Source organism: Micrasema longulum, unplaced genomic scaffold (genome assembly GCF_059751315.1).
Source record: "Micrasema longulum isolate JH-2025_06_02 unplaced genomic scaffold, ASM5975131v1 h1tg002052l, whole genome shotgun sequence".
NCBI classification, from domain to species: Eukaryota; Metazoa; Arthropoda; class Insecta; order Trichoptera; family Brachycentridae; genus Micrasema; species Micrasema longulum.
Window position 1 is genome coordinate 104606 of NW_028279220.1, and position 19284 is coordinate 123889.

The 19284-nt window shown below is 41.8% G+C and overlaps 2 protein-coding genes across 2 annotated transcripts; one reads left to right on the top strand and one right to left on the bottom strand.

The window, feature by feature from the left end:
- Positions 1-4935: 4935 nt before the first annotated feature.
- Positions 4936-13218, bottom strand: LOC148273175 (mitochondrial fission process protein 1-like). Its single transcript, XM_088239058.1, has 3 exons — positions 13033-13218; positions 11962-12059; positions 4936-6371 (listed from the first exon to the last, which is right to left on the bottom strand). Exons 1-3 carry the CDS (start codon positions 13216-13218, stop codon positions 6203-6205), a joined length of 453 nt encoding a protein of 150 aa, XP_088095184.1. The 3' UTR covers positions 4936-6202.
- A 347-nt stretch (positions 13219-13565) lies between these two features.
- Positions 13566-18938, top strand: LOC148273176 (uncharacterized). Its single transcript, XM_088239059.1, has one exon. It carries the CDS (start codon positions 13566-13568, stop codon positions 18936-18938), a length of 5373 nt encoding a protein of 1790 aa, XP_088095185.1.
- The last annotated feature ends 346 nt before the right edge of the window (positions 18939-19284 follow it).

Genomic DNA, 19284 nt, shown 5'->3' on the forward strand with positions numbered 1-19284 from the left:
TTTTGTAGAAGCTAGGACCATCCAAAAACCTTTCAGAGCACTTAATTTTATCTACTGTCTTCGAACGTACAGGATACAAACATGATAACTATTTAAAAAAAAAGCAAAACATGCCAAAAAACCAAAATCAGTTCAGTTTCTTATCAGGAGAAACGTAGCAGCGGACATAGAGAGACACAAACAGATCCATGACCCTAGACACCCCCTTTACGACCATCGAATGGCTCCTCCGAGACTGGGATCAAGAAGGAGTTTGCTCAAAGTCACAACTGACTCGGAGACGTCTACAGAAAAACGCAGAGAGGATCTGTGGACAGAGGAACTCGGCGATAGGCTCTGGAAAATGCCATCTGAAAGCACAAACACCGCCTACGGTTTAGACTTCCCTACGTGGAAGTTCTCAATAGACTAAGGGTAGGGGTGTCTAGGTGCAAATACAATCAACGGAGGTGGGGTTTTATGGTGGGAGATGACATGAACTGCGGTTGTAGAGATGCAGGAGGATCCTCATCTGCTGCGGTGTCCACAAATGCAGTTAACTTGTGATGATAATGATTTGAGGGTGGCCACTGACAAGGCGATATCTGTCGCTGCACACTGGAGTGGCAAGGTCTGAAGTCCGGACCCGATGTGTAAGTAAGTTCAGTTTTGGGGTAGAGAAAATGGTAGACCATATCAGTCCCAATCTGCAGTTGTCTGTTTTGGAAAGTAGGAGTAGGAGAAGACACATCTGCGAGGGTGACAGATTTTCAAAATTAAAATACATATTTATCAAACCGCTCTTCACCGCATATCCTCTTAAAAGCTGTATCTCGTTACTATTGAACATGACAAGGTATCTTTTGATGATAGTAATAAAAGAACATTTATTAAATTAGTTATGACAAAAAACTTAAATAAACCAACAATATTTTTAGTTTGTCCAAATTTTTGTAAACAAGGACTGGATTCAACTCCCTGGGGAGCTGTTTATATTAACATATTACAACAGAGATGAAGAATATTTTAGAGATGGTAATTTTGTTTACATGTAGGTAATAATTTATATAATTAAACAGATAAATATTCGTTAACCATATTTATTTTTTTTTGCACCACAACTGGCCAGGAGGCCCAATCACAGTGGTGAATTACATTATAGAACACCCAGGCTTGTTTAAAATCACTTTTAATTTTTGTGTTCTCACCGGGAATCGAACCCAGACCTTCCGTGTGTGAGTCAAGCGTCTTGACCACTACACCACGAAGGCCGCCATATATAGAATACAGAAGTCGGGGCATCTACAGGGCTTATGACCTGTCATTGGCTGGTTTAAGTGGCCACTTTACACACACATAAATAAAGGTTTCAGCTCTTCAACTTCACAAACATCAACAGATGAAAGAATTGAAGGAATTTAGAAGTTCAAATATGGGCAGAATGGTGAATGTTACAGTGTGTAAAGTGGCCACTTAAACCAGCCAATGACAAGTGATAAGCCCTGTAGATGCCTAGACTTCTATATTACCTTCTCTTAAATGTTCTTCATCTCTGTTGTAATATGTCAATTAAATAAAACACTCGCATGGAATGTTTTGAGTTTATGAACTAATTTTGGTATGGTCAACACTGCATTTCTGCGGTCTGAGTTTGCCCACAGGTATTCTAGCAATGTTCGAATACTTACCTAATATTCTTGTACATTAAATAATTCCTTATTTTACAAAAATCGAAGAGATGTCATAGAAAGAAAAACAAAAATCATATTTGGAAAATCAATATAATTATCAAAATAATAGAAAATATTTATTTAATAACATTCTCATAATGTATATTTTTTATGCATTCATAATAATATTATATTAACAGTATTAAAAAATAACAATATATTTAGCAGGCAACAATCGTTAAATTTAACTTAAAATAACTTACTGCAAATGTAACACGAACAATTAATAAAATATAAAATAAGAAAAATTGGCATCTCAAAAGAGATTATTTAGTAAGGAACATCAAAGTCTCGGGCATTCACAAGGCTTTTCCTTAACTTAATTTACAAAATGTATGACATCCGCCATACTGTATATAATTGAAAATATGAGTCATATAAATCCAAACCGCTCTATAAACAAAAATGGAAAAAAATATTGAAAAAACAAACGTTGCTTACCAAAATCCTGTATAAATTGAAAAGTTTTTATGATTACTATGTTTTGTTGAAAATCCATTAAAGGTTTGGAAGTCTCGAAGACTCGTATATTTTTCAATTCTTTCATCTCTAGATTTTTTAAAGTAAAAGAATGAGGAAATTTGGTGTTTTTTTTATAATTTGTAATAGACTATCTAACTAAGCCAAAAATATTTCAAACAGTGTTTTTATCAGTGCTACACAAAAAAGAATTAAAAATGTAACTTTTCACTTCTTTCTTAAATATATTGTATTCCTGACTGCACTTTTAATTTTCTTTGTTCATTTCATCGAAGAAAAATATTCCTCTGTAAGAATAATGATGTGCTGTAGTTGTTTTTAATTTAGGAATTAAGATATTACCACCTGTTCTAGGTCGCGTACTTACGTTTTGTGACCTAGAAACACTACTATTTATTTTGTCTTTATGTATTTGAAGAAAACAATTATTTTTATGTAAAACCTTAATTTTTTTAAATAATTGAACAGTGGGAAAAGTAGACGGTTTTTTAAAAATAACTTTTATAATTAATTGTTGTATTTTTTCGACCGACAAAATATTTGTTTATAAAGCACCAACCCCATCCGATTATTCTGTACTGTAATATGGATTGGGCTAATGCAAAGTAAATTGATTTGCATACATTTTTTTCTTTAAAACATGTTCAATTATAGGTTACCGATTAAGGTACTTTAAATTTTCATGCAATTATGCTAATTTTTGTACACAAATATAGATTGATCTTTATATAGTCGAAGAAGAAGTCCGTTAACTTCCCATTGTAATCGGGGCCTAGGCTCAGACTTTTTTCACATTCAGGCTCGGTAAGGTTAAAAAAAGCTACTGTGACTCAGTAAAAACAAGTACGTAAAAGCCATTGTAAAACAAGTGAAATATTTTTATAATAAATAGAATCTCTGATCTAGTTCTAAAAAATATCTTCAGTGTGATAAATTTCAAAACATGGCACTGCACAGAGCGCCACCTGGCAACCTTCACACAGGTAGCGTGTTAGCACTCTCCGTTTTTTGTTGAGAGTAGTATTTGCGCACACGTGACACTCGCGTTGTGTAACTTTACCTTTCCCGGTTGAAGGAATATCTTTAGGGAAGTGGCGTTCTTTGGTTCTATCTCTCGAAGAATGCGGTTCGGAAGCAGTACAAGGGCGATCGGATTGACGAGGTTTACCCTCGCCGTATTTCTCTAACATCTGTGTAATAACTTGAAGCTGATACTCGCCTAAATCTTTCGCAGACCCGGTCACACTTTTAAAAACTCGAAAAGAGTTAAATAAATGAAAATCTATTAAATGGAACGACATGTTCTTATACCATTTTATTGATTTCCTCATGCCTTTCAAAGTACTCATCATTATTTCTCTTTTTTCTAAAGCGAACATCTTGTTTAAGTCGTTTAGGCACTTCGGTTTGACAATCTGATGCCCAGTTACACGGTCTTTATCGTCGGTAGCTTCCGAAGAACCATCGTGTAGAGTTGAGATGATGTGGACATCTCCGCAACTGTAACTTCTCCACTTAAGAACCTGTAATGGAGAGTCATTATATACTTCTATATCTCCATTGCTCAGTGAACCGAATCAAGGTAAACTTTCGAGATTACGCCTTGCAACTCCACACACATTTGTTTTTTCACTGTAAAGGAATCTAAATAGCGATGGACTCGAAAACCAAGAGTTTAACCACAGGCTATGTCCTTTACCGAGATAATTCTTTAAAAATGCTTTAACAATTGTATCCGGGACTGGTAAATTCTGATCGCAATATACGTGTAAATCTAAAACGTACCCAGTAGTCACGTCGCAAAGTACAAATACTTTGGTTTTGAGACGGTCTGTCTTCGTTTGGATGTACGGTCTAACATTGAGAACGCGTTTGAAAAATGCTGCACTTTCGCTGATGCGTATGTTTTCTCGTGGCACCATTACGCTCTTGAACCTTGTACGAGTGTGGTCCAATAACGAGCGAATTTTGAATAACCTGTCTGTTAAATCAGGGGCAAAAGGATCTGAAAAATGTAGCATTTTCAACAAGAGTTGATAGCGTTCCCATGGCATCATCTCTCCGAAGATTGGACAGATTAACAGTGGATCAGTGGACCAATGCTCCTGTAAAAATATATGCTCATTTCGTGTCATGACCATTGTCAAAATAAAGAACAAGTACATTTCAGAAACGGTTGTTTCCGTCCAGTTCTGAGTCTCAGATTTCGGTCCATTTTTTGTGGCATAATGAAACTTAAAATATTTATTAGTTTCAGTGACAATTTTAGTCATGATATCATGATTCAGAAAGTATTCGAAAAATTCTGATTCCTGTGATGTTTTCGATAAATGAGAACAGGTAAAGTCAGATTGGAGAGCGTCAAATTTATGAATTTTCGGAATGAGAGAACCAGGTTTCCAATCAAATAACTGTTCCTGAACATTATTGTCTTCTGTAGAGCCGGCCTCTGTTTTGTTACTCCACTGTCCAAACGCCTCCAGTTCGTCATCTGATATATCAAAGTCAGAATCGTTCATATCTTCCCCGTCGGAAGTTACAAACTTGGCCATTTTGAGAAAGCTTATTTTGAAAACAAAAAGTTTTAATTTATATACAACAGGTAATATAAATGCTTGATATAAATAAGAAATTATATAAAACATACAATTTAAAAAAATATGGAATTAAAGCAGATAAATAATATTTAAAAATACGTATTAACTTCTGTTACTCGTGTGTTAAATTCTTCCAATAATTTAATAGATTTTTTTCTGCACAAGTTTACTGTTTAATCTTCTATGATATATACAGATGCAATTCGCAATTGCAGCTAAAACTTTAGAGATAGATCAAAACTTGAGGTTTTGTTTTAAAGGAATAAAAAATACAGTGGCTTTGTTCCAAAAATAATTTCTAACTATATTGTATTTTTAACTATTATATTTAACAAAATAAAATAGGTGCATAGTATAACTACCACAACATTAACTATTAATGTGATGTTTAGGCTAGGAGGGTGAGACTCAACTACTAATGTTAAAGTATTAGCTTCTTACTAAGATCTTGGTTCTTTAAATGCCCAGGCTTAAAAGCAAGAATTAGCTAACAGGAATAAGGGAAATATTTACGTCGGAACTATGGCCTGACTAAACTCAACATAATATAATTAAGAACGTAATTTGACACGATGGTCAAGATCTAAAAATGTATGAAGACGTGCAGACGTTAATGACAGCTGCTTAACTTATAGTTATAAGCTATGCTATGAGCTCTGTATTCAGGTGGAATTGCTGCGAAGAGACTAAATTTTGTGTACGCCTAAATCTTAGTAAACTAATGCTGAGATTGAACCCTTTTAGGAGCTCATCTAGTGGCCGATATTTCAACGGAGAAGAAGGAAATACTGCTATAAAACTTCACCAAAAATTCAACAAATAGCACCTATATGTGAAAGCACGCGCTTTGATTATTCAACTTCAGAAAGTTGTGGCGTGGTTAATGTTACACTCAATATTTATTTTCTTTAGAATCAAAGCTACTCATAGATTGTATTATGAAGCAATGAATAAGGCAGTTCTGTAAATATCACAGTCAATAGCAATGGACGCTACAGCGTCTCTAGCATATTACATTGAAAGTCATAAATACAATAATTGATGACGTGAGTCGTTATTTCACAATTAAAGAGTTTTATGTACCGCTCTTTGACATAAAACCGAATAAACCATACAAAAAGTAGCGGAAATCCAAGTTTGCTAGTGAAGAAAGTATCATGTTATCAAATTATGGCTTATAAAATTGAATAAAGGAGCTTCGGGACCTTTTATTATTTTGGGATTTCCGATCTTTCGCAAGTCTTTGATGAGCAAAATCTTTTAGTCTCAAATACATTAAAACTGCATTTAGAAAACTACACAGCACATGGCATTCAGCGCTTTATCCCTGTTATCTTTAGTTGCAATATTAAGCGTAAGACAAAATTAATAAATGTCTTTTACAGCATGGATTGTGATGTTTACTTCACGTCAGTTTTAATACAGTTTCCTTAGGGTGAGATCCATAAGATGGTCGACTCCTCGGTCGATGGGACTGATGATGACAGGAATGGACATTAGGCCGACAGCTGTGGCGAAGAGTTTCCGCTGCTTCCCCGGTAGCTGCGTTCCCTTATCCAAAGCGTACCTCACCCCCGCACAAACTCTAAAATCAAAAATTTACATATCACCGTAATGAAAGTGTTATTATTCATTATAGGCAGGCAGCCTTTGCTGATGCGCCTATATCTCGTGTGCTGCCTTTTGTCTGGTTCTTCTTCCTTCAAAAAAGCATCCAAACGGTTTTCGAACTGGTGGACTGAAATAGAATGGACAACTAGGCTCGGCAATTTATTCTCGGCAATTTATTCTCGGCAATTTATTCTCGGCAATTTATCTTCGGATTGACATGGAATTGAGGACGAAAAAGCTTCCAGTTATGACCCCGTAAATTTATGTTGGAATTTGATTGATACATCTCATGCAGGGGGCAGTCATAGTAATTATTGAGTATCTTATAAGTTTCTGTCAAGCCTCCTCTCTTCTGTCTTCTTCCAATGATGTACATCCTCGTGCTTTTATTTTATATAATATAAATTGTAATGTTTGAATAATTAATGATACACTAAGTTATCCCATGTTGGGTCATTATCAAGTACTCTTTATTATTGTTGTAAAAACACTTTGACTTTACACTTATGCACAGATCATATTTATCCAGACAAGTACCTACTCAGTGTTGCTATAATACATAACATACCTTTCCATTTAAGTTAGTAACAAGCTAACCATAATCTAATAACACAATAAACAAATAAAACAATAAATCATAACATAAATGTTCTTCATTTCATATAAATTTCCGGTGCCTCATTTCTTGGTAGTTTGTCACTACCTTGGGCTACCTCCGATTCTTCTATACTTCGCATTCTTTTCAATGCCTTCCCTGCTTGCATGTTTGCTTCTTCTGAGGTGCTTGGAATTCCTATAATATCTGCCCACCTCTCCTGCGGAGGGATCTCCACCATATCATCTTCCTCTTCTTCTTCTTCTCTACTATATTGAGGTTTAAATTCCTCCATTCTGGCATTTTCCTGGACCTCATTGTCTTCTCCATGTTTTAATTGATTTACATGCCTTCTTTGTGTGTCGCCATTATCTAGTTTTATTTCATAATTAGACGTACCAATAATTTTTGATATAACTCCTTTACTCCATTTATTAGACTTTCCGTACTGTCTGGCCCACACTTTTTCATTTACATTAAAATCACGTATTTCCACATTTTGATTATATTCTTTTTGGAATGTCTGTTTAGTAATATCTGCATGTGGATGAAACTTATCAAATCTTGTTCTAAATTGTCTTTTATTTAACATTTCTGCGGGTGTTTTCCCTGTGCTTGTATTTGGTGTCGTTCTCAAATTATATAATATTCGCGGCAACTTTACAGACCATGGTAAATTACTCATTTTTCTTAACTTTGATTTAAAGATTTGGACGTATCTCTCTGCTTGTCCATTCGTTGCTGGATGGTAAGGTGCTGTCTTCACATGTCTGATATTGTTCTCTTTTAGGAAGCTACCAAATACCTCCGATGTGAATGCTGTACCATTATCAGATACCAAAGTTTCTGGCAACCCTTGCGTTGCAAAAATATCCCTTAACGTAGCAATTACTGTATTACTTGATACGTCTTTAGCAATTTTAATTTCTGGCCATTTGCTGTAGGCATCTACCAAAATTAAAAACTGCCTACCTGCAAAAGGTCCAAAAAAGTCTATATGCAATCTTGCCCATGGTTTACTTGGTGTAATCCACTGATGTTTGATTGAGTTAGGTTGCTTTCCTTGCTCTTGACAAATATCACATCTGCCCGTTGTTTTCTCAATATCAGCGTCTAACCCTGGCCAATAGAAATAACTTCTTGCTATTGCTTTGGATATGACGATGCCATCGTGTGATTCATGTAATAATTTTAATAGATTGCTTCTCATTGACAATGGTATGATGACTCTACTACCATACAACAAGCAGTTTCTTTGAATAGATAATCCATCCCTTTTTTTATGATACACTTTGGCTTCCTGTTCAACGTTTTCTGGCCATCCTTTTAATACGTTATAATATACTTTTGATAGCACTTTATCCTTACGAGTGGCTTCCGCAATATCTCTACAATCGTATGGGAATGTTGTTGGAGTATCTTCCAAAAGTAAGACTTCTGCTGGATCTCCTGGTTCTTTTATTTCTTGTTCTACCGGCCATCTGCTTAAAGCATCCGCATTGCCAATCTTATTTCCCGGTCGATGCTCAATACAATAACTATAATTATTTAGAGTCAAAACCCATCTCAACATTCTAGGTGATAATACTTCTGGCATTCGTTTTTCTGCATTGAAAATACCTAACAAAGGCTTATGATCGGTTATTATTTTGAAATCTCTTCCATATAGAAATTGCTGAAACTTCTGTACCCCAAACATTATCGCCAATGCCTCTTTATCTATTTGAGCATATCTTCGTTCATGTATGTGCATCGTTCTAGATGCCATCATTATAGGCTTTTCATTTCCATCTGGCATCACATGTGACAAAATAGCTCCAACACCATATTCACTTGCATCACAGCACAATACCAAAGGCTTATTACTATCATAATGAACCAAGGTGCACTCTCCTGTTAATTTTTTTTTGGCTTCTTCAAATGCATTCTGTTCCTTTTTTGTCCACTTCCACTCCTTGTTGTTGTCTAACAATCTGTATAATGGCTCTAATGTATCTGATTTTTCTGGAATAAATCTTTCATAAAATGTATATAAACCTAAAAATGCTCTAAGTTCCTTAGTATTACGAGGTGTTGGTGCCACCTGTATACATTTTACTTTCTCTTCCGTTGGGTGTATTCCCTTATCATCAATTAGATATCCTAGATATTTAACTCTATTTGTTCCAAATAAACATTTTTTTTCATTAAGGTGCAGTCCATTCTGGTGTAGGATTTTCAACACTTTCTCCAACCTATGATTATGTTCATTCCAATCTTTTCCTGATATTAATATATCATCTAACATAACTGATACGCCCTCTATATTTGCTAGTGATGTGGACATTAATCTTTGAAATATGCCCGGACATGTTTTAACTCCAAAAGGTAACCTATGCATTGTAAATAGTCCCTTAGGTGTATTTAATGTTAACAATTTGGCTGTCTCATCATCCACTTCCACTTGCAAATATGCTCTATCTAAATCTAATTTTGTGAAGATTTTACCTCCCGCTATTGTTGATAATGCTTCATTTATTGTGGGTAAAGGATATGTATCTAAATTAGTTGCTTTGTTGATAGTACATCTATAATCCCCACATAATCTTATACTACCATCTTGTTTAACAATTGGTACTATGGGCGTCGCCCATTCTGAATATGTTATTGGTTTTAATATTCCATCTTCCGTCATTTTGTCTATTTCAGTATTAATTTTTTCTCTTAGCGCCAGTGGTGTGGGTCTACATTTCATGAATATGGGTGTAGACTTTCCTTCTAGTAATTGTATTGACACTTTCGGTCCCTTATACTTTCCCAATCCTTCATTAAACATATCTCTATACATTTTTTTTATATCTTCCAGAAGCAGTCTGTCTGTTGTGATATTGTGTATCTCATGAATTCCTTCAACTGTGATTCCCAAGTCTGCAAACCATGCTCGTCCAAGTAGACTCGGCCCACTTCCTTTTGCTACTAACAGAGTTAACATCTGTTTATTTCCATTATATTGGACTTCTACCAACATCTCTCCCATAATCTCTAATCTACTTTTCGTCCAGGTTTGGAGTTTGGCATTATTGGGCCTCAATTCAGGTCCTCTCTTTGGCCACAACTCTCGATAATATGTGTAACTTATGATGGATGCGCTAGCTCCTGAATCTACTTGCATATCCACCTTGACTCCGTTTATACCGAGTGTTACATAATATGGAGTCACCTTTGCACTCCCCCATGCATGATACACGCCACACATGTCATCGCCGTTTTCCTCTACATTATTATTATTATATTTATTTTTAAAACAAATTCTTTGTATGTGTCCTCTTTTCATACATAACCTGCAAATTGCCTCTTTGAAACGGCACTCGCCTCTATGTTTCTTTCCACAATGTTTACACTCATATATCTGCATATTATTTTTCTTATTCACACTTATTTTGTTTATTTCCATCGGCTCGCTATTATCTTCACTGCTCAAGGTTGAAAGATGTATTGTCTTCAAGCCCCTTTTTGCACTTTCAAAAGCTTGACAGATTTCTACTGCTCTTTCATAAGTTAATTTCTCTCTCGTTAATAAGTCTTGTTGCAAATTTTTGTCATTCACGCCGCAAACCAATCTATCTCTTAATGTCCTTTGTAAATCCATGAAATTACAATGCTTACTTATTTTTTTTAACTCTATAATGTAGGCATTTATTGACTCCTCAACTTTCTGTTGCCGGTTGTGAAATTTGTAAGATTGTATGATTTCGTTAGGCTCTTTATTGTAGTGTTTGTTTAATACATGCAGAATTTCTTCAAATGTAACTTCTCTGATGTTTTTAGGTAATATTAACGCTACTAACTGGTCGTAGGTTTCTTCTCCACAGTTTGCTAACAGGTTGGCCTTTTTGACATTTTCTTCTAGTATTTGATTTGCTTCCAGAGCAAAACAAAATCTGTCGATATAATGGCTCCAGGTTTTACCTGGGCCATATTCACTAAATCTTAGTGCCATTTTCCTCGTCGCCAATGTAATGTTTGAATAATTAATGATACACTAAGTTATCCCATGTTGGGTCATTATCAAGTACTCTTTATTATTGTTGTAAAAACACTTTGACTTTACACTTATGCACAGATCATATTTATCCAGACAAGTACCTACTCAGTGTTGCTATAATACATAACATAAATAAAACACTGTAAATAAATGTTGCCGCCAAATAGTTCAGCCACTCAATAGTGCGGCTAGGCTGTTCATTAAATGCTGGCAATCACCTGAATGGCTAGGCTGTTCGTTGAATGAATTAGGATAGCTTAGCGTTCAATGTGTTGGCTGGTTGTAAGCTAGCCCTTTGGAAACGACAGAACCAAAAGCCGCCGAGTTAGGTTAGGATAGGTTGGGTGAAGTTTAATAGTAAAAATAAAAGTATTTTAGTTACCTTAAGTTAAGTTAAGGTTTAATTATTAAGTTAAATTAAGGATTAAGTTAAGCTGTGGAGGTCATCACCATCAAGCCGTAAAGTTGGCAGAGCCGAACACCGTTCTGGCTCGCAAAGCGTACAACCCGACGCAACGTCAGCTCGGACAGGTAATTAAATGTCGTGCAGCGAAAGAATATGCACATTTCATCTTGGCATTTCGTGTCGCCTGTCAACCAGCTCCTTGCCAGTGTTTGCTATTGTAAATTCCTTCTGTACAAAATTGTAAGGATGTAACTCGTGTGTATCTACTCAATAAATAACTTCAATTGTTATCCATCTTTCTCATTTAACTTCAAATCAATTCACAAATATAAATACATAATTCAATTCACCTATTAACTTTTTTTTTAATTACTAAACTTAACCCAACCTAACGTAACCTAACTTCACACATAAATTAAAAAATAAAACCATTATTTTGTTGCTTTAAAATTAATAAGGCTAAGCGACGTTCAACCCATTCATTAAACGTTCATTCAACAAAACAGATGGTGATACAAAAAATTTAATATATAAAAAACCTGTTGATGGTGAAGCCGGGAATGATGACTGAAGCAAATGTCTGCCAAATGAGTGTGTCTCCAGCTGCAATAGCCACCTCTTTATGTAAACCGGTTGCCTAAAAATAGAAGAAAAAAAGGAAAGCATATTAATTACATATTATTTTCAATTTTATTCTTAAAGGTGGGGGTCAGTGCTATAAGCTCCTGACGTCACTGCGACCTGTGAAGATCTATTGTGAGGGGTCCCCGTGAATAGTTCTCGCCCTCCAAGCCCAGCTCTATCTTTATAGCCTGGCTGTATACTGTGTAGAATGCGAGAGTTCTCATTTTGATCAATCTCCCCCTCCAAGCCCAAATCCATAAAGTACCAGGCTATTAAGTATAATTTATTATATAAATAAAACACGAGTGAAACTTTAATCCACAAATTTGGAATATCCAGTGATCGGTTTCATCGCTTTCGCGACATCTTCGAGACTGGTATCTTTATTAAAGAGTTAAATGTATTTATACAAAACAGAGGTAAGGATAATAATTCAAAGTTATATGTAAGTAAATTAAATCAAGTTATTTTTATCTTAAGGATCATTATCAAAAAAAATTTCTTTGGGTTAACTAATGAGTTGATATAATGCTATTTTAATGAGTTTAAGTATTTTATTTAATTTTTAGCGTCCCATCCTTCGTAAGTGTGGTTTTGTAAATAATGATTTCTGAAAAACAAAAGGTAAAATGTCATTAGTAAAATTATATTACAATGGGTAAAGTAATCACTAATAATAAAAAAGTATCACTAGTGTTTTATTTATGTTACGGACGTCAAACGGAAAGCGGCCCTTGTAGGGACCGCCCCTGCGCTATATTAAAATGTTTAGACTTAGGGATCTCGGTATGTGTTAGAAATGAGCTGCCCCTCCAATAAAGACTAGTATTTGTCACTTTCGGGGGTGGCCTTTTCCATACCGAGACATTTAGAATAGGCATTTAGTTACAAATTAGTTTTAAGTATATTTTTGAATGTGCATCGTTTCGCGCTGCGTTGCCGCCGCAAGAATGTCGTGAGAACTGGAGGGGGTAGTGCCTATATACGTGGAGGGAGGGAGACGGATGGAGCGGGCGTGCGGCCTTCTCTATCGCTCTCTCTCTCTCCGCGCGGCATACGACGGCTAGACCCGCTCGGCGGGGTGAATGGTGGGGCACGTAGCGCGAACGGTATATAACGTGTACAAATGAAAATAAATGACACTTCTTCTCTGACGTTTGGCTTTTACTCATCTCTACTCGCTTCTCCCCGACCCGGCTTTCTACTCGATTCTTCTTCACTTCGCTTGACACCTTCGCTTCACCCTGGACTTGGATTTTGGACTTCTCTCCCTACGGATTCCTGACCACGGCGAACCGGCAACTTCAACCTGAAATAAGAGGCCCTTCTGAGGACATCTCCGGCCCTGACGAGTTAGACAAGATCGCCTAGCCTCCGCTGCCTTACAACCAGTGGATCGGGACGTGTGCGTTAGTGACTGCAGCGGAACCACAACACGACGCCGGTAGCGCGTTAGCTACATTGTTGGTCCTTCGAGAAATCCGGATCTGCTGTCGTCACACGAGTGATCATCTACCTGATGCCTGCTTCTCTTCGGTCTGGAAGAAACGCCGCCATGCAGGAAGGACGCGCCGAATCCGACTCCGGTTCATCGACTTCGGCCCAGACGACAACGGAATCTACCGCCCACTCAAGAGAGATGCGAGCCATGCAGCAGCGACTGATGCAGGACATGACGGCCGGGATGGTTGAGATGTTCAAGGAAATGAGATCTCAGCTCCCGCTCATGTTGGCCGCTACTACAACCCCAGAGAAGACCACGACGCCCGCCGGAGCGAGCGCCGCGGCGGCGGCGCCTACCTGTGCACACCTTGGGTCGTTGGAAACGACCCAACCCGGGCCTGCGTACTTGGAGGAAGCCGCTGAGCCACGACCGAACGTAGCAAGCCCTGCGGACCACGCTACATTGGACCCGACGACACTCGGCTCCATGGATTCGGAGACAAGACGACTCACCGGCGAGTGGGTTGACAACCAGAACAGTGCTTCATACCCCACAGTTGACAGGATGGCCGCAGCATTCGTGAGGGCACTGAAGGACGGTGATTCGACTGGAGTGACGTCGCAGCCACGAAGTGATGACCCAAGGATGACGTCATTCATCGCGAGGCAGACTGGTGCGAGAGACCTGCCGCAGTTCTCCGGGGATCCGCTAGAGTGGCGGATTTTTAAATCGCAGTTCAACCAGTCTACGGAGATGTGTGCATTATCCAATGCAGAAAACATCATACGGCTGCAGAGATCACTCACAGGACGGGCCAGACAGACTGTATCGGCCCTACTCGTGGACCCGGGCAGGGTTCCCGAGATCATGAAGATGTTGGAATCCGCGTTCGGACACCCTGAGCTCGTCGTGGAGACGGTCTTGGAACGGGTGCGGAGGATTCCGAAGCTGCCAGACAACGCGTCCGCGGAAGCCGTGACGGATTACGCCGTCGCAGTGAGGAACGTCGTCGCGACCGTCGAAGGATTCGACGGTGAACACCTTTCTTCGCCGAAGCTTCTCTGGGAAATGGTAGGGAAGCTTCCCTACACGCACCGATGGATGTGGATTACGTCGCGCATCGGGACGAAGAGAAAAGCGAAGTTAAGTGAATTAGCCGACTGGCTAAAGGACGTGACGGGCGTGATACCTAACGCCGGGTGCCTCGATATCAACACAGGCCCCGTCAGGGCTGAAAGGAATCGCGCCTCTAAAGGACACGTGCTGCTGAACGTACACAGTGAAAGTGAAAAATGCGCAAAGTGCAACGGAACACACAAGCTCGACGTGTGCCGCGAATATTCGGGGCTTGGCGTGAAAGACAAGTGGGCATTTGTGCGCGATTTAAGACTGTGTTTCCTGTGCTTGGGGAAACGCTGCCGAACGTCGAAATGTCGGGCAACAAGGTGCAACATAGACGAGTGCGGAGGAAGGCACCATCGCACACTACATACGCCGCGCGCCCAGTCGACGGATGAGAATGTGTTACACGTATCGCGGAAGGAGGGCTCGGTCGCCCTTAAAGTGTTACCTGTGACTCTCAGTGGACCGAAAGGTCGAGTAAATACATACGCGTTACTAGACGAAGGTTCAACTATCACACTCCTGGAAGAAGAGGTCGCCGACGCGATCGGAGCGCGCGGTCCACAGGCCGGTATACAAGTCACGGGTATAGCCGGAATCGCCGCGAGTGATGCGTCATCGCGACGCGTAAAAGTGATAATAAAAGGCGACGCCGGCGCTTATGAAGCGATCGCCTACACAGTTAAGACACTCAACTTGCCGACACAAAAAGTTAAAAGTTGCGACAACTCGGCGCGGGAAGTGACAGTGAGACCTAAGATGCTTATAGGCCTCGATAACGCCGAGTTAATAGTGCCGCACGGCCGGGCTGAGTTTCGAAGTGACGGCGTCATCATAAGTGATACGCCGCTTGGCCGCGTCGCGTTTGGCCGACACGTGAGTCATAACGATAATAACGCGAGTGCACCTACGGGTGAAAAATATAACGAAGATAAGTCAGTTTCTAATGGCATAGTGAAAACGGTCCTAGTGAGTGCTAAAGGACCGTCGCGTGATGACGCGCTAAGTGAATTAGTGAAATTTAACTTCAAAGTGGATTCGATCGGAATCACGACCGCGCCGCGGATATGTGCCGCAGAAAAAAGAGCGCTGGATATAATGCATAACTCCACAAAGCAGCTTCCCACAGGCCGGTGGGAAACGGGCCTGCTATGGAGTTCAGACAACGCATCGCTCCCCTACAACCGAGAAGCGGCAGAAAAACGCCTCTACTCGTTGGAAAGAAAATTAAAAAAGAACCCGGTACTTGAAGTTGCGTACCGGGCTAAAATCAGCGAGTATGAGGAAAAGGGATACGCCGTTGAGTTATCCAGGGAAGAAGAGGCACGAGAAAACCCAAGGAAATGGTTCCTGCCTCATTTTTCGGTATGCAATCCGAACAAGGTTGGGAAAATTCGGGTTGTGTTCGACGCGGCGAGCCCTCACAGAGGTGTGTGCCTCAACGACCACTTACTGACGGGACCGGACTTGCTCACGTCACTAGTGGGGAACATACAGAGGTTCCGAGAGGGTGGCGTAGCTATCGCCGCCGATATAAAGGAGATGTTTCTCCGCATAAAGATGACACCCGATGACACGATGTCACAATTGTTTTTGTGGCGTCGAAAACCGAACGAAGCAGTGAGGACCTTCGCTTTCACATCCATGATGTTCGGAGCCAGGTGTTCTCCGAGCAGCGCCCAGTACGTAAGAGACCGCGTGGCCGCGGCGAATGCTGAATCATTCCCGGAAGCAGCGCGGGCTGTACACGAGAAAATGTACATGGACGATTATTTGGACGCCGTGGATTCGACTGCGGAGGCTGCAAAATTGGTGAAAGACGTCACGGCCCTCCTGCTGACGGGGGGCTTTGAAATGACGGGATGGGCATCAAACAACGCCAAGGCATTGTGCTCGGTCCGCGACGAGGATCGAGCCAAGACGGCTATCATCATTGGCGAGGCCGCCACTACGGAAAGAGTACTAGGCGTGCGGTGGGACCCGCACGCAGACTATCTAGTATTCAAGTATAACCAAGAGGGCGGTGACGAACCTGAATGGCCTACAAAGAGGCAGATGTTGGGAGCCGCCATGAGGGTCTTCGATCCAATGGGATTTATTGGATGCATAACAGTGAGGGCTAAAATACTGTTACAAGCCGTGTGGCGATCGAACATACAATGGGACGAGGCTTTAAAACTAGAACACGTGCAGAGATGGCGCGAATGGCGGCAGTTACTAGCCGAAAGTAACTGCGCAATACCGAGGTGTTGTATCAACAGGAAGGCGGAGGAAATAACAATGCACGTCTTCAGCGATGCCTCGGAACAAGCCTGCTGTGCGGTGGCATATTTTGTGCACAGGGCGGGCACTAGCTTTATTATGAGCAAATGTAAAGTAGCGCCGCTAAAGCCTTTATCGATACCGCGTCTAGAACTTCAGGCGGCGCTACTCGCCGCGCGGTTAGCAGCGAGTATAAAGAGGGAAAGCCGCATGAAAATTAAAAGAACTATATTCTGGACGGACTCGAGCACGGTTCTATCCTGGATACGCACAGACCCGTTGAAGTATTCAACGTTCGTAGCGAACCGACTCGGGGAGATCGATGAAATCGCCGGAATAAACGGTTGGCGCTGGGTACCGACAAAACAAAACCCGGCGGACATCGGAACGCGAGATACACAGCCACTCGATCTGTCTTCGAACGGCATGTGGTTCCGGGGCCCAGATTTCCTCTCCCGGCCGGAGAGTGAATGGCCTCAGGAAAAAGGGACAATCTCGCCTCCTGAAGACGCGCTGGAGATAAGACCACCGCGTCACTTTGTGGGCCATTGCCACACGACGACAGGACTCCCGGACGTATCCCGCTTTTCATCGTGGGCACGACTTATACGGACGACGGCCTGGGTTATGAGGTTCGTCGGACGTTGCCGCCGTCCCAGACAACGTGACGAGCCCGAGAAGCCGGGAGGTGACTTCGAACTCCGGGCCGAAGAATTGAATAAAGCCGAAGAAATATGGGTGCGCCTGTCACAGAGGCGTGCCTTCGGCAAAGAAATAGAATGCCTACAACGGGGAGAGGCCCTACCGCCCGGAGGACGGCTACGCGCTGTCACGCCGTTTATTGATGGAAGCGGCATACTGCGTATGGGAACCAGACTACAAAGGATAGATGACCAGAACGTGAATGCCCCGCCAATACTGGACGGTGGGGATGAATATTGCAGACTGATGATAAGTTACCAGCACGCAGCATCAGGACATCCAGGGACGGAGCGCACGATAAGCGATATCAGGTCGGGCTACTTTGTCGTGCGCCTCCGTACGACGCTGCGAGGGATCATCAGGAGCTGCCGGGCGTGCCGCATGCTGAGATGCATTCCGAAGCCGCCACTGATGGGACAGCTGCCGGCGGCCAGGCTGGCTAGCGGGGAGCGGCCGTTCACTCACTGCGGCCTCGATTTCTTCGGACCGATGACCGTGACACTGGGACGGCGCACTGAGAAAAGGTACGGTGCGCTCTTCACGTGCATGACAACGCGGGCGGTGCATATGGAGTTGGCATACTCCCTATCCGCGGACTCGGCTATAATGGCTCTAAGAAGGATGGCCGCTAGGCGTGGTCACCCCGCGGTATTGTACACAGATAACGGTACAAATTTCCACGGGGCCGATCGCGAGATGAACGCGGCCATAAAGGAGCTAAGCCGAGATGAGAAAATGCTCGGTGAACTAAGCGCCAGAAGGGTGGAGTGGAAGTTCATTCCCGCCTCCTCACCACACATGGGAGGCGCCTGGGAGCGCCTAGTAAGATCAGTGAAGGTAGCGCTAAGCGCTACTATAAAAGCGCGTTCCCCACGGGAAGAGACACTGATAACGGCGCTAGCTGAGGCGGAATACAGCGTCAACAGCCGCCCGCTAACACATGTGTCTGTGGACCCGAAAGATGAGGAGCCGTTGACTCCTAACCACTTCTTGCTGGGATCAGCTGGCGGTTTACAGCCTTTGGTCCATTATAGTAAGGCGGAGGAGGCCACTTGCCTTAGGAAACAGTGGCAAGTGGCCCAACAGATGGCGGACATCTTCTGGCGACGGTGGGTGCGAGAATATCTGCCCACGCTGGCGCAGAGACCGAAATGGAGGGACCCGGCAACGCCCATACAAGAGGGAGACCTGGTATTAATAGCGGACCCAAAGCTGCCACGCAACACATGGCCCCGAGGACGAGTCACGAGGGCCAGCCCGGCAGCCGATGGACAAGTCCGCGTGGTGCAGGTCAAGACGGCGACCGGGACCTACACGAGACCAGCAGTCAAGGTGGCGGTCTTCGCCGAAGGGGGCCACTAGCAGCCGAAGGACGTCCGGATGCTTCAGCGCAGCGGAGACTGCACCGGGGGAGTGTTACGGACGTCAAACGGAAAGCGGCCCTTGTAGGGACCGCCCCTGCGCTATATTAAAATGTTTAGACTTAGGGATCTCGGTATGTGTTAGAAATGAGCTGCCCCTCCAATAAAGACTAGTATTTGTCACTTTCGGGGGTGGCCTTTTCCATACCGAGACATTTAGAATAGGCATTTAGTTACAAATTAGTTTTAAGTATATTTTTGAATGTGCATCGTTTCGCGCTGCGTTGCCGCCGCAAGAATGTCGTGAGAACTGGAGGGGGTAGTGCCTATATACGTGGAGGGAGGGA